At 38.1% G+C, this 16,124-nt stretch overlaps 1 protein-coding gene across 1 annotated transcript in view; it reads right to left on the bottom strand.

Annotated features, from left to right (window-relative positions):
- The window catches only part of MAP3K5 (mitogen-activated protein kinase kinase kinase 5), a 99,736-nt gene that overhangs the window by 58,798 nt on the left and 24,814 nt on the right, over positions 1 to 16,124 (bottom strand). Inside the window, exons 2-3 of the mRNA XM_066315607.1 lie at positions 11,298 to 11,437; positions 8,579 to 8,602 (exon numbers count right to left, since the gene is read on the bottom strand). Of these exons, the coding sequence (XP_066171704.1) occupies positions 8,579 to 8,602; positions 11,298 to 11,437 (164 nt within the window). The remainder of the gene's footprint in view (positions 1 to 8,578; positions 8,603 to 11,297; positions 11,438 to 16,124) is intronic.

Raw genomic sequence — 16,124 nt, 5'->3', positions numbered from 1 at the left:
GACTGCAGCAATTCCAAAGGAAACTTGAGAACTGGGGAGTATATGACAAATTTTTTTACAAGTAACTAAGGAGTGGGATGCCAGAACCCAAACTGGTGTTCTGCAATAGAGAAGTGAATGGATACTTCTATTCAAGAATATCCTAGCATATAAGGCAATCACATGCTTTCAACAGTGAATGGATGAACTTTTTACCCTGCCAAAATGTAATGAGCCCCACAGTCAAAGGCAGAGGGAAAATTATGAATTTGCTGGAACTGGTTTCAGCAATCATAAGAGATGAGTATATGGCCCCTGGCATAAGAGCCACTCTTGCATATAGGCAGATTATTCTCCAGGTTTTGTTTTCTAGATAAAGAAGAAAAGGGTTGGGAAGTCAGAGTCAAGAAAAAGGGTGAAGTAGCTACAGATTTCTAGAGACAAGCATTTTACTTCCTAATGTTTATTTAGTGCATTAGAAACAAACTCAAGACAGTTTGCAGGAAGACCTTCTTAGACCTCTGGCACACTGTTTCCAATGCTGAGGTCTTAAATAAAAATCAGCTCTGAAAAACGATGTTCCCATCTTTTGAAATTCACAGAACTCAAAGTTTACCCTTGTAAAGTGGTCATGCCAGCTACAGAAACAGTACCAGAGTTTTAATTTTTAATTCTACCAGGAGAAAAACTGCTCTTTCTGCAGATGACAAGTGCCTGAATTCATTACTGAGCATGAGCTCTTAGTAACTCATCCTGAGTGCACCTTCTGTAGGAAGTATGTATCTATTTCAGTGTAACAAGAGAGCCACCAAAGCTAGTTTATATGATTATTCCTGTTAGCTGAGCAAGGGAAGCTGGTCATAATATAGAGCCTGATATAGAAGACCTGCAGACCCAAGAGTTTTTGGAAGCAGTGGACAGGGAAGAACTTAAAAGACAGGAGAAAACACTGTGGGAAGAGAAAAAATAAATTCATTTACAGTTGTTCAGAGGGCCCCCAGAGTTCTCAGGGGAATTGTGTCACAGCAGAATCTCACCCTGATATTCAGTAGCAAGCAGTGTGAAAACACAGTGGCCTTTACCTCAGCCAGGGCATCACTTTGCTTTGAAACTTAACCTAGATAGTTATCTTTTGTGGGAACTCTGTATCTATGAAACCTCTCAAACTCGGCTGAAATTCATCAGACAGACAAGCAGGCAGATACAGAACGAATGTGGAAGACGAAAAACCAATACAAGCTTTTAAGTTTCATTTCCTTGGGAAATACGCTTTTTAAAAAAGTAGAGCACACATGCAATAAAGTTAAGAAACACAAGAAATACTGACCTCAGTTTCACTTCCCTAGCTAAAGAGTCTGGTAGGTAGATATTTAACAGCTAAACCTAACAAAGGCAGACATGCAGCAGCTCTAGCGTCAAAAGAAAAAAAAAAGAATCAAAAGTTTCATATTATTTACTAAAGGTGGTGGTGGAAGAAAGATAATAGGGCTGGCAAGACTGCTTTTGTATAACAAAGTCTATAGGCCCCTACTGAGGGGAAACATGCTGTGTCACCATCGCAAATTCTGATTGCAAAGAGCCCGACTCCAGCTGCATTTGGGCTATGATTAGGTGGGAGCCCAAGAGGACCAACCTGTGGGGGAAGCAGTTATGGAGCTAGTCTAAATGTCAGAAAACTCTCAATCATTTCCCCCAAAGCAGAGTGTGTGACTTGCTTCTTTTCTCATTCATCAGGCGATGCAACCTGCCTCAGCAACTTATACAACTTTCTCATCCTTTTTTTTTTCAAAATATAAACTATGCTAACTTAAGTCAGAAAGGATCAGGTGGTCTTTCTGACACACACTTCCCATCTGTTCACACTTTGCTTTACATCTTCACTTAGTGCATATTACTAGACTTGGAAGCTTAAATATATTTAATTTATTCTATTTGCCCTGTTATACTCCATCCCAACTCTGATCCACAAAATCTGGTATTTTTTCTAACCCTAACTGACTTCCCTCTATACTCTAAGTCTGTTAAGCACACAAGGCAAAATCGTTCTACTTTGATCCATTCTTGTTACTCACCATATAATGTATAATGAAAGTAACAGATAGAAGGCTTTCATAAAACCAGGACTCTAACAGGAGTAGCATCTTAAATAAAATCGTAATATTCTGTTATGTCAACATCCTTTAATAAACATGGGTTGAACATGGGGCTTCAAAAATGAGTGGGAATAGACACCCCCCCAATCAAGAATAGGTGCTTCAAGTTTCATTTTGCAACCCTCTTGCTTTATAAAACCTTCATTATTTAAGGTTCAATGGCCAAACTACACTAGTGAAAATTACGAAGGGATTGTGGGGCACCTGAGTTGTATGTTGTATCACTGAGAACATCTGGGGCTGGGACAGGCCTCCACTGTGCACACAGTGAGTTAGATGATAGTTACTGTGGTTCAGACTGATGCACAAGCACTTGGGACATTAGACCAGGTAATCCTGGCCTAAGCTGTCATATCAGCTGGGCAACTTTTATTTGGGAGACATGAACATACATATCTTTGAAAGCCTTGGGCCAGCACACTCAGTATCTGGCAACATCTGGTAATTTTCTGACTGACTATCCATGTCAGCCCATTTCATCAAATCAGACAGACTAATCAGGACACAGAAGTGCCTGCTGGCGCCAGCTACACACATAAATGCTTACAACTGAGTGACAGAAGCTGTAATTAATTTTTGCAAATGTTTTAATTGCTCTGTATTTTTCTAATGTCCCTTCCTCATTTATTCAGGACAAATTTAACAATTCCAAAGCACGAGTAATTTTAGTCAGAGATGTAAGGTCATTCTTCATAGCCCTATAATTACAGAATTTAAGACAAGCCTGCTTCTAGCTAGACCTAGTGGTCACTGGAACATTAAGCACCTCTTTCTTGTTCAATATCCTTTCTCAGATTCTGAAAGAAATTAATATAGCACCTATTTGTGTTCAAGAAATAATAAAAATCAGTAACATATACTTACATTTTAATGATCACAGTAAGAATATAAACCAGCCCTTCTTTCAATATTCCCCTTTTCTACAGAACTATTACTTGTGAAAAGGGCAACTTTTTGGACTTGAATGGGGAGACCATGTCTTAGAAAGAGCATCATGAAATAAGACAAAACCTACTCTCTCCCTCAAAAATAAATTTAATGAAATACAAAATATTTTTTTTCCTGAAAGCTGCACAGATTACACAGATTTGGTGCTAGACAAAGGAACATTTGAATTCTGGCTAACTAATTCTCATATCTTGACTAATTCTTCAAAAAGAGGTGAAAATCTCTGAAAAATTGCAGAGTCAGTGACGCACAGTCCTTTGAATTCCCTAAGGTGCTTTACTAACACTGCTCTGTTGGGATCATTTAGCAGTTAAATATCCACAAACAGAGGAAAACTGCCTTTAAAGACAAGAAGTGTCAAAGAAAACAAAGATCCCCCCAAACCAAAACCATAATGCTTTAGCCATAGATGGAAGAATCTAGCAGAATCCCACCCACTTGCCAAAGCTTCAGGTCAGCATCCAATGTAACTTCAATAAAAGAAAAACAAATCAGCTGAAGTAACAAAAATAGCTAGTATCTCTCACAGTAGGAACTGTTCTTCCTGCTGACACTCTTCTAATTAAGAGAGCTTTTTTCTAGTTCTCCCACTCATCCTTTTGAGAAATATCTGCTTTTATTTCAATTCTTCTGGTGAAACTTTTAAGGTAGTCCTCTGACTGTACTCGGTATTATGTGCAGCAGATGGCAAAATTATAAACCAAGTTATTAAATCTATTCCCTCCATCCCCCAAACACACATTAAATCAACATGTGCTGATGTTTTAATGAATACAGACTCGGTTTGGGTTTACTTTAAATCCCACTCACATGACTGATAGCCTTACTACTGATTTGAAAAGGAACTTAAGTCATAACTTAACTTATGCCTCAAATGAACTGAGGCCCAGAGACGGGATCTACTCTATCAAATACTTCCCCCTTTTTTTTTTTTGAGACTATATTCTTTCATTATATACCCAGCAATAGCATTCTATTGCAGCCATGCTACATCGTAAATGCTTGTTAAAAATCAGTTTACAGCCTATATGGTCCTTTCATCATATTTACATGGGGAAAAATGTTACCAACTTTTTCCTAGGAAAGTATGTGCCAAATATATTAGTCAAGAATTCAAAAAATTAAAGAATAAGCAAGAGATAGTGTTGTATCATACATAACAAATACCACAGTTATCATTTTCAACAGAATATTTACTGAAGGCTACACAGTATTTTTACATGCTTGGATATGAAAAAATCAAACCGGCCACAGATCTCTTGTTGGCTGGATGAAGGGTATGAAAAATATTTACTCCTATTTCCATAGTGAAAGAAACCAACAGTTAAACATACCCTATGCTACAGTCTTTTAACAGCAGCTATATGGAGATTCTGAACTTGCAGATGCCTCTGGAATGCCTCATCCAGAGTCACAGAGTGTGTCAGGTTAGAAGACACCACAGTGGTCATCTGGTCCAACCTCTCCCCTCAAGAACAGTCATCCCAGGGCACATGGCACAGGATTGTGTCCAGATAATTCTGGAATATCTCCAGTCAGGGAGACGCCACAATTTCTCTGGGCAATCTGTTCTGGTGCTTGGATGCTTGCACAGTAAAGAAATTCTTCTACCTATTCAGGTGGAATTTCCTGTGCATCAGTGTCTGCCCTTTGCCTCTTGTTCTAGTCCTTCGCACCACTGAAAAGAGCCTGGCTCCATCTTCTTGCCACCCTCCCTTCAGATACTGAGAGGTCCCTCTCAGCTGTCTCTTCTCAAGGGTGAACAGGCCCAGCTCCCTCAGCCTTTCCTCCTAAGAGATGCTCCAATATTTTCATCATCTTTGTTTCCCTGTGCTGAACCTGCTCCAGGAGCTCCATGTCTCTCTTGCACTGGGGATCTCAGAACTGGATGAGTTCTCCCACTCACATCAAAGAAGTGCTTCACCAAACTGTCTCTCAAGCTACACCTTAAACAAGAGGCAATTAGGAGACGCTGTGGAAAGCCAATAAAAATTACAACCATAGAGCCATAGAATAGTTTGGGCTGGAAGGGACCTTAAAGGTCATCCAGTTTCAACATCTGTTTTGCGGCCAGGGACACCTTCCATTAGACCAGGTTGCTCAGAGCCCCGTCCAATCTGGCTTTGAAGACTTCCAGGGATGGGACATTCAAAGCTTCTCTGGGCAATGTGTTCCAGTGCCTCACAACCCTCACAGTACATAATTTCTTCCTAATACCAAATGTAAACCTACCCTCTTTGAGCTTGAAGCCATTGCCCTTTGTCTTATCACTACAATCAGATCCCTTCAAGTGTTAGAAAAGCAAAACACTAATAAGGGCACCCAGCCATACAACAATAACTCTGTTGTTTAATCGCTAACGCCTGCAAGTCAGCTGCCCTAGAGTGCAATTCCCATTGCCTCCAAGGGCCCTTCTGATCAGACCAGGAGCTGTACTGCAGTCTCACACCCCAGGTAGCCCCCGAGGCTATCCACTACTCCAACCTGGTGCAAGCAAGCAGCCTGAACTGAAAGGTGTGCACTGTGTCAAGGTGCAACTTACTGCAACGGGTTGCAAACCACATGTAGAATACATGTATATTAAACACTCAGATTCACCAAGAAGTCAAATTTTTCGAAATTTGAATAGACCTGCAAAAACTTTCCTCCAAAGGTGGTAGAATTTAAACTGCATAGAATTATGATGAGATTAAAACTGGTTAGCTAAAACTAGCAATGTATAGTCATGAACCATAACCTTTATAGCAACATCTTATGACTGAAACACTTTACTAGTAATTTCTAGAATGCCTCTGCTGCTTGACTGACCTCAAAAATCAGATAACAGCAAAAACTAAACTTAAGCTTTCAACCAGCAAAGTAACTACCTCCTGTTAAGGTATCACTCCCTGTAAAAATGTATGGATTTGGTATTACTGGAACATTTGGAAAAGGTCCAACTAAATAGCTATAAAACCACATATAACAGGAAATAAACCAATGTTATCTTGTACTGCTCTGCCCAGGCAGGCTCCAGGCAGCTTATCCTGGCTACGCAACACTGCATTGACTATTATTAGGAAGCACAAAAATCCAGTCAGAAGAACAAAACAGTCGGCAATAGATCTTGTTTTAATCTCACTTATTTTTATGGATACAAGGTTTAGGAAAAGCAAACACAAGAGATTTCAGTTGGGTAGATATATATAGATACACACACACTTGTTTTGCAACATTTTTAATCCTCTGGTGCCAAGGATACCATGGTCTTGATATGGCTGATGCTTGCATACTATTAAAAAACATGTTCTAGAACAGCAAGACCAAACGTTTTGACTTATCCATATGTGAATTTCATTGTTTTTTCACATCAGTAATGTCACATGACTACTTTTGGTTAGGGTGGGCATCAGAGACATGGCTTCTCTAGAATGGAACATCTGCCATACCTATTTATCCAAGAAACTTATAATTTATGAAGAAATACGATTTTTATGAAGCAGGAACTATATTCAGTAGTTAGGCATGCACCAACATTGTGGAAAAATCTACTTCCAGGTAATTTGTCTGACACCATACTGAAAAAATGAGGAAAAAGGAGACAAAGAAGATGCTAAAACCATTTCACTGACTTCCCTGTTCCAATCTCAGGGAAAATACTTCCTCCCAGAAAAGATGTTGTGTGGGTGTGCTTGAAAACATCTGAGACTTTCAAGGAACACATTCTTTTTCTGGCATACACTGAAGCATTTCTAAAAGTGATAAATGACAGTGTCACAGCCACCTATCCAAATTTAAATGGAAAAGAGAACAATCCTTTCTGGAACAGACGAAGGCCAAGTTATCATACCTCTCCTTGAGCTTTGGGGACTGTCATTTAAAGACAGGACAAGATGACATCCCTTCTTTATTCTATTGTACCAGTCATCTCCTGCTGGTTTCCTGCTAAGAGAGCTCTTCCCCTTACCCTCCCAGGAACATTACATTAGTCACACACCATTTTCCTTAGGTCCTGGGCCAGCAGAACAAAAACACAGAATGTAATACATTCATTTACAAGAAAGGCCTTCCTGTTCTCTTTCCATTTTATGTAAAAGACCTAACTGATCATTTCTCCCACTTTCATTAGAGAAAGGCGAGGGATTTTTAGTCTAGCACATCTTTCACAGCCTTCTGTGAGTGTCTAAAAAGCACTTTTTGGTTAAGAGCTGTACAGAAAATCTATAGGGAAACCTCTTTGCTTTTTTGGTTTTTAACAAAAAAAATCTGTAATTTAAAATGCAGTATTAGATGAAAGCTCACACTAGTTTTGAAGCCATCTTTAGAAACTGCATGCGAGAAAAGACAAGACTGCATCTTTTTCAGAGAGTTATATTTCATACTGGCAAAAGTAATCTACTTAATCCACTGTTAAATAAAGAAGTAAAATCAGGAATGCTGCAGTTTTCCTCGTGGCACTAAGGAAAATAAAACCTGGCCAATTTCTGAAATTAAATATTTCATACACTCCTCTAGAAAATTTTATTCAAATATATGGAATTGTACAGCATGCACATAGCACCTCAGGATATCGGCACAGCACTGACTAGCCTCTATAAAATTATATCTCAGCAAATGTGGCTACCAGTAAGTCATGAAGCAAAGCCAAGAACAACTCAATGTGCCACATATGTATTCTGACATGACTGGCCCTGCTGCTTGAGAACAAACCACATTGAAAAAGCAGTGTTCTCCCAGCCACAAGTCTGCTTCCCTTGAAATCAGGCGTGAAAAAGGGAAGGGAGATTTGGAAGGTCAACCTCAGAAACCAAAGGGACACCAAGGAGCAGAAATCTACAGTCTAATAATGACTGGCACTAAGACCACCAGGATCTACACTGCACTTGGACTAACAGGCTCCAGGACTCAACTTCTAGAAATAAATACTCTCTTTATAAATGCATTACATAAATATATATACACACACACACATCCATATATATATCTGTACATATATATAGGCACATAGATGTATGCACATATATATATTAAAATACATGCACATACCTATGTTTTCACACACATATATATATGCATGCATACACATATATGTACACTTTTTTTTTTTTTTCAGAGCTGTTTCTAAAAGGAGCAACAGTTTCCAAATAATTCTGCTTTCTAACAGAGTATTTTTTAAAAAATTAAAGAACACAAAAAAAGGCAACAATAACAAAAAAATATTAGATTATAAGTGCAAATGGGTGTGAGATAATATGACAGACAAGTTAAAGCAGCAGAGAAAATACCACTGATAGATAAAGGCAAGGTAAGAAGTGAGCCTGGTACCTAGCAACCGAGTGATATACTCAGATTTGCTGCTCAAATTTCCAGAATTCTACATCTAACTCTGTAAAACACAGTAGGAGATTGTTCAATGATTCCAGTGGAAAACAGAATATAAACAACATTGAATAAATAAATAAATGAAACTGAAGTCTTGAATGTTTATAATTCAACTGAAATCCATACATCATACTTACATTATTCTTCTGGAAAATAATTTCCTGAAATAAAAAAGAAAAAAAAGAAAATAATGTTGATAGCACTACAAAAGATATCTGATCAGTATGACTTTCTAATATTACTGTTTGCACACATGACAAGAAAAGGTTGGTTGACAGATGTTTTCTATGCCTGTCAAATCAACATAAATAAGGTATTGTCTTAGAAGAGACAAAATTACTATGGAACCAAGTAGATACATACAACTTATATATACATAAGAGCATACCTACTGTCTGCATGTGAAGATACATACATACACATATATACATATCCCTCCATTTATAGATTTTCCTAGAGGGATGATGTCCAGAAGTTGTCTATCAACAATCATCTATTCATATTTGGAAAGTCAAATATAGTAAATAATATTTTGCTACCAGGAGAGGCAATCAAAAAGAATAGTAAAAGCAGTATTCATAGGAGGTTTTAAAACATTCCAAAACTGCTTAAAATTCACTTGGCTCTAATAATCAGATGCAAGAACATATCTTCGCATTTTCAATGTGAGTTTTAAGAGAATTAGAATCACACACAGATGGAAAGAGCTGATTCCTGCACACTAATCCAGGTGGTACAACTCAAGTGTAAACCACTTCTGAACAACGAGCATTTTGCATCCAGCATGATTTGTCAGCAAGCTCTGATCCCAGGAATTGATAACCATAACAGATTTATCAGACAGCTTAGCCTCTGCCACTGGGACCGGTGAGCAGCTTCACCAGCTCGACAGCATACAGGCACAGTGTCAAACCAAGGCACCTCATACTTTCTGTGTTGCTTAAGTCAGGCTTTGATCAAACTGCTTCCTGTTGAGAGGGGCATGTTTCACATATGACTGTTTCTAGCTTCCCAAGTGTGGGTCATAAAGGTCTGGTCAAATCTCCCAGCATGGACAGGAACATCTTTGACTAGATCAGGCTGATCAAAGCCCTGCCCAACCTGGCCTGAACATTCATGCAGAAGAACATTTCACCAGCAAAAGTTTACTTACACTGCTTTGTGCCCTGATTAAATCATGTGCTGCAGTTCTGTATTTCCTTCATTTTCAATTTTTAAATTCCCCCTTTCATACAAAATTAAAACTACACATGCTCTACTCTTACCTGCTGGCTGTAACAAATACATGAACAAACACCACCTCGGAAGATGTCACAGTATGCCCATAGCTACTTTTTTTAGGCAGTTACTAAATAGTATGGAAAGAGTCATGCTCTTTGACTACTTCCCTACAGACTATCAAGAGCAAAAACACAACCCCTTTTCAAAGCTAAGGGAAACCAAAGGGAGTCTTTCAGTCAGCAGAGTACTGGTGGCAACTGTGTGACATCCAAGTCTCCCTGCACAGAACTGGGCTTCCACTGATGGCAGTGGGAATCCAGCATGTGGCCTGGATACAAAGTCCAACTTCTAAACTAGCAAGAAGTTCTTCCAAGTGCCCAAGAAAACCTGATGCCTCACCCTAAGTGATTTCTCAGTGGGAGTTGGGTATTTGGCTCTTTGCCCTGTACAGTGAGATTCTGCTCTGCTTATACTGTAGATCATTGTACTGACACAGTTGAATTCAACTCCTAGATACATCTTTTATCATCAGCATTATTTTTAGGGCTTTTATCTGTATACTCTTTGTGTTGCAGAAAGAAAGGAAATAATTGGATTGCAAGCAGCCCAGTTAGTTGAGAAAATTTAAAGAGCATGGGGAAGAAACTGAGTTACTAAGCATATCCCTCCCAAATATAAGGCAAACCTGAAAAAAATGGGACAGAATCAAACCCAAATAGCCTGCACTTGCCAGAAGCAAGGGAGGCAAACCCTTCCTGAGTGGTGCTGGTGCCCAGACTGCAGTCTGACTCACCAAGCTGCTTGCTCTAAATTCTTCTTCTCAGCAAAGCCTGGAAGGGAAGTGCAAGTGCATAAAACACCTTCTGGGTAAAGCCAATGCATCTGAGAGTGGAGAAGGAATTGAAAACACTGCCATCCAAGTTGTATATCCTTTCCCATCATGGAAGTTGCTAAACCTTTTGGATAGTTGCAGTAGGAAGCAAGTAGCAACTCCCTGGCTGACAAAACTCACAGCCCCATAGATAATCTTAAAACACCCTCTTGCCTTAAACCGAAGTACCATACTGTGCACTGAGGCACGAGTTTTGTTTTTACTGACTCGATTACACTGCTGCTAATCTTCAGCACAGTAATTCTGCAGGTACCAGATGCAAACAGCTGTAACTCAGCAAGATTTAGCAAGGGGTATCAGGAAGCCCCATAAGGTTTGGCAGAAAACTGCTAATTTAGACAGAAGCTAAAGCCTAAGGATTATTTTGCTGCCTACACACTACCACTCTCATAGGATTGTTATAACTGTAATAGTTTACCACAAACACCAGTAATTCCCTTGAATGACAAAATCTTGCATTTAGTTTCTCATCTCAAATTTGACAAACTTCTGTTTCCATAAACAGCCATTTAAGAGCTAGGTATTAACTGACTGCAATCAAGTAATCTAAATCTTTCTCTTTAGAAAACCAAACTGAGTTTTACAGCACTTCATTGAAGACATCTTTGCCAGGCCTCAGAACATTTTTGCTATTCTGTTTTGAACCACAAATGGCATGTGTATTTCTTACAGAACGAACCTATTTCTAGTGTTACACTAGCTATGACTTGCCCTCCCAACCCCCTTTTTCCACCCAGAGCTACCTTCAGTGACTGCAGAGACTCTGAATTTGTGTCACAGTAGAGGATAATGTTGTTAGCCATGCTGAAGCTCTCCCTGACTCCCAGATGGTAGAACAGGGAAGGTTGACGGAAGGCGTCGCTCATCTCTACAACAGCAATATCTGCAGAAAGAAATTTAAAAAAAATATTGTCAACGCCACACATTTCTGACAGCTAAATACGTCTAGCTCATGTTTCTTCACACAATTTATTTTGGTAAGAAGACCTGGTTTTCAGCAGGAAATAAGAGATCTAGAGGGATTTCCCCTTTTTAGCTATTATGTCTGAATTTTGAACATAGTCAGCAGGATGCTGTTTAGGTTTATTTTCTATTTCACTATTACTCCTCTATTTTTTCTTTAAATGAGACCTTAAAATGGTGAAAACAGATAAAGCACTGATCACGAAAAGGAAAAAATTTCAATTGCTGTCTTGAAGAATAAAATCTGCCTGGTAAATCTATACATGTTGACTGATAACCTTGGGGAAAAATAAAAGAACAAAATTGCATTAGATGTATTTTTATACTCTGTGCAAGCTGCAATAAAAAATAATGTAACCTATAATATACTGTATAAATTCTGTACCAGAACTTTGGAAGAAAACAAACTGAAAGGTAACTTCCAGTATAAATTACCATTCAGATCAATTTTGATTTGTATAGAAAGATGATAGAATGAGAAAAAGACAAGCTACAGATGCAGAGAAGCAAAGAGGGAGTGAATATATAAAGCCAAAGAAACCTTCATATAAGTAAAAACTTTACTGTGCAGAGAATTCTGTTTATAATAAATTTTACCTGTGTGAATAATGCCTGCAAGCGCATACATAAACAGTTACAAAGCAAGGGATGTAGTCCAGAATTTCTCTTAAATCATGTATTTCTCTTGACCAGATTTGCATCAAGAGGCAATTAATTATTTCTGCTGACTCATTGCAAGATTTCTGTCAGCATATTTCCACTGCAAATGTCTTGCTGAATCAAGAGAGTAAAGCAAGAAAACCGATTCATCTCCACCTCTTCAACAAACACCTTTCTGTCTTTTCTCTCAATTAATTTTTTCTTAGGTTTCAGAAAAAACAAAAAACAAACAAACAAAAAACCAACAAAAACAAACAAACAAAACAAACAAACAAAAACACAAAAAACAAAAAACAAACAAAAAAAAACCTCGAGAAATATACTTCTGTTAAGAGTAGAACAAGAAAAACAGTCTGGTTTCCAGTATCTCTTTATGCTTTTCCATTCTTTTGGATGCTTTCATTACTGAAAGCAAGGCAAGCTGTGTAGGAAAAAGCCTATGTATCCTCAAGTTTCTCTACTCTGATTAATCTAATCAGAGATTCTACCTCTAACCCCAACTTTTCACTTCACCTATTTACTTAGATCATCAAAACTGAAATGAAGATAATCAATAAAGATATGTCTTGTGGTCACACTCTTAACTGGGGAGCAGTGTCTCTCTAACGAATATCTTTGAGGCATCTATTCTTCAGTAATGTTTTTCTGTAAGTGGCCTACAGGCTTATAAATTATTAAAAACCTGAAGGAACAATAGATACACACAGGGGAAAGAGCAAACTTTTGCCTATAGAAGCTTAGGCTCTTCAAGAAACAAAATTAAAAGAGACTGATATGGTACAAAAAAAGATATTTTTTTAAAAATCTAAAATTAAACTATGTTTTCTAAAATATTCATAATTTGTGTTTTAAGCATCTCGCATTGTCCAATTGCACATAAATATTTACCTATGGATGCCATCAAATTTTATTGAAGTAAAAAAGGCAGTGCACTACTAAGACTACACATATACTCACTTTCATTAATTTTAGGAAACTGAAACATCACAAAGCAAAACAAGAATGACAATACCACCACTATATTTTGGGTGAGATAAGTTTATTTTCTTCCAAAACTTTCCATAATACAAGTTATATTTTTAACTGCTCTTACTCACATAGAAGTCTAATCTTGAGCAACTCTAAATTTATGGTACATATCTGTTAATGCCAAGCAGGAGAAAAATTTGTGCAATTTGCCATGACTTAATTCTGCAATCTTGCAAGATAATGTGCTCTCACTAGAGTTGCAAAACTAAGATTAAAAAAGAAATATTACTTTAGATGGAGCCTCATCAAAGCCATATTACACAAAACACTTGATAAATCCTATGTTAAAATGACAAGTCCCTAGGATCAATGAAGAAGGAAAAAGAAACTAAAAAAAAACATGTGTGTTTATTACTGTCAAGCTGGCCAAATCCACTGAACAGAGTCTGACATAGGACCACATTGTAGGAAACATTCTTGGGTCCTGTACCATCCTATCATAGTAAAAATTAAAATAAAAATAGAAATAAAATAACCCAAACCATACAAAAGCCTTGATTTACTTACACAGAGGAGAGAAGGACCATGAGTAAGGAAACATTTGTATGAAAAATTACACTGAGATACTGGTATAAACTCTTTTGTAATACTTGTGTTTCTTATGTAACTAAAGAGGATCTTTTTCCTTTGCATGTCAAGACTTCTGTGAAATCCTTCTGGATAATCTCATTTGATAGATAAAGCAGTGTCTTCCTTAGGTCCATCTTTTGTAAAGTTTCCCTGCACAGTTTGATGCCTTAAGTTTTAGCTTTCATGTTTTTCAGATTCTGTGCTGCCTAGGGATGTGGTTCTGAGCCTCATATTAAGTGCTAGTGAGCTCCCTTCACAGGAAGATAAAACAAATCCTTTTCCTGCTGAAGACCAATGACAACTTTTAGGCCCAAAAGTATAAACAACAATGGACTGAAGGAAGTAAAAAGAAGGATAGGACCTCATAACCTGAAACTGTAATTAGACAATTAAACCCCAATATGCAAATGAACCAAAACTTATAAAAATGTAAGACCTCATGACCAGGGGTACATTTTGTGATCATTCTTAGTCCACCTTGGGCATAGCCCTGGTCAGGCTCCTGTCCTGCCCAAGGTGGATCCCAGAGGCTTTTCAATAAATACCTACTTTATTCTCTAGCTCTATCCAGTCTCTGTTTCAGGTCAGCCTTCCCAAGGCATCAAGTCTAGCAGTTATGTATTTTAAGATGAAGATAGCACTCACAACAAAGAGATCAGATTTCTCAAGTTTAGGTTAGGCCTCGGGTTGGTATCACAATGTCCAAGGGGAACAACTCAAAGCTTACCTGCAATTATATGCACTTTTGGGATCAGATGTCTATCCAAATAAAAACACCCTTATATCCTAAACCTGCTCTTCTGACAGAACTATTTCTGACTATCTTATTCCACAACATTAGGAGAGAAACTCCTCTGACCAAAGGAGGGATCAATGTACTTGACAGAAGTGCAGAAGTCAAATACTATGTAGCTCATTTGGGAGGAAAAAGGTAGAAAGGGAGAGAAAGAAAAAACCCACCACAGAAACAGGAGTGATAATGGTTCCCATAAAGCACCTGAAATGTATTGTTTGAATGCACTACAAAACAGCCAAACACTATATACAGTTACATAAAATATTATAAGAAGTTTAGCAAAGATGAGCAAGGCTGATGGCTTTCAAGACAAATGTAAGTAAAAGTATACATACATATATCAAAATTCTCATTAGTTTGAAAGAGACAGGATTTAGTTTATCCCCAAACAACTGTTTGGTCATCAATACACAAACTGCCATAATCCTCTTTATCAGGTTCTCACTCTCATTTCCTCCAGATGAAATTAATCAAACATTCTGCTGCCATAGATCATAAGTTTTCTATTCACTGGAGAATACAGTTTCATAAGTGACAAAATAGTATTTCAACAAAGGTAGAGGAATCAGCTCTACAGTTACACTGGAAGAACCCCCTTACCAAAACATCTGTGGTTTGAGCTTCAAGGCAAGTAAAAACCTGATCAACCACAAGAATCACAGTAGAGCTCTCTCAACACCTAAGCCCTCAGGATGAAGCACTCTGAAGACCAGGAATATCAGTTCACTGACGTCAATACACTTCAAATGCTCCTGCACACCTTCAATGTTGCAGCAAAGGAAGTCTGTTCAGGCTCCAGCACACTAATGAATAGGGTGGGTAGGGAAGCACACTGCATAAAACAGGTAGAAAATACAGGGAAGTTCAAAACCTGCAATTTTTTTCCAAACCCTACAGGCTGCAAGAATGTGAAATTTAATTTTTGTGCCCAAGACCAAAGTAAGGGATAAAATTTACTCTATCTCATGAAAGTAGACCTAGTGACAGATTGCTGATACTAAAGAAAACAGCTATAGAACAGTCTTTACCTTTTCTAGTCATCTTTGACATTACAGCTAGGAAGTCTTACAATAAGTCTTGCAGTAAATTATTGTCTCTTGATAGTTTCATAAAGTAAGTCTAACCACAACCTTCTCTCCCATATCCTTAAACAACTGGCATGCCTAAATAGATAAGTCAAGAGCATCATAAGACTAGAGCTTCATTCACTCTGGCCTAGGTAGCAAAACCAGCATAAATACAGCTGCAGGCAGTTCAGTGTCCATGTCCTAAATTGCCCTGAGCTCTGTCTGCCTGCTGACAGCAGCCAAATTGCCTCTAAGGAAGCTGCCGAGGTACACACTGAGTAACCACACACTGAGCTGAAGACATACCAACAACTACTGAGCAGTCACAGTCTAGCCTGTTATTAGGCTAACTAACATCTACAACAACAAGAGCATGAAACACACCATCACGCATTCAAGAGAACAAAATATCACTGCAGTAGTAACTGGCTTTTAATTACCCTCGAAAACCAGATTAATGAGCTGGAATTGGAGGCAAGCCATTT

Source organism: Sylvia atricapilla, chromosome 3, assembly GCF_009819655.1.
Source record: "Sylvia atricapilla isolate bSylAtr1 chromosome 3, bSylAtr1.pri, whole genome shotgun sequence".
In the NCBI taxonomy this organism is placed as follows: Eukaryota; Metazoa; Chordata; class Aves; order Passeriformes; family Sylviidae; genus Sylvia; species Sylvia atricapilla.
This window is presented reverse-complemented; position numbering and strand designations above follow the sequence as displayed.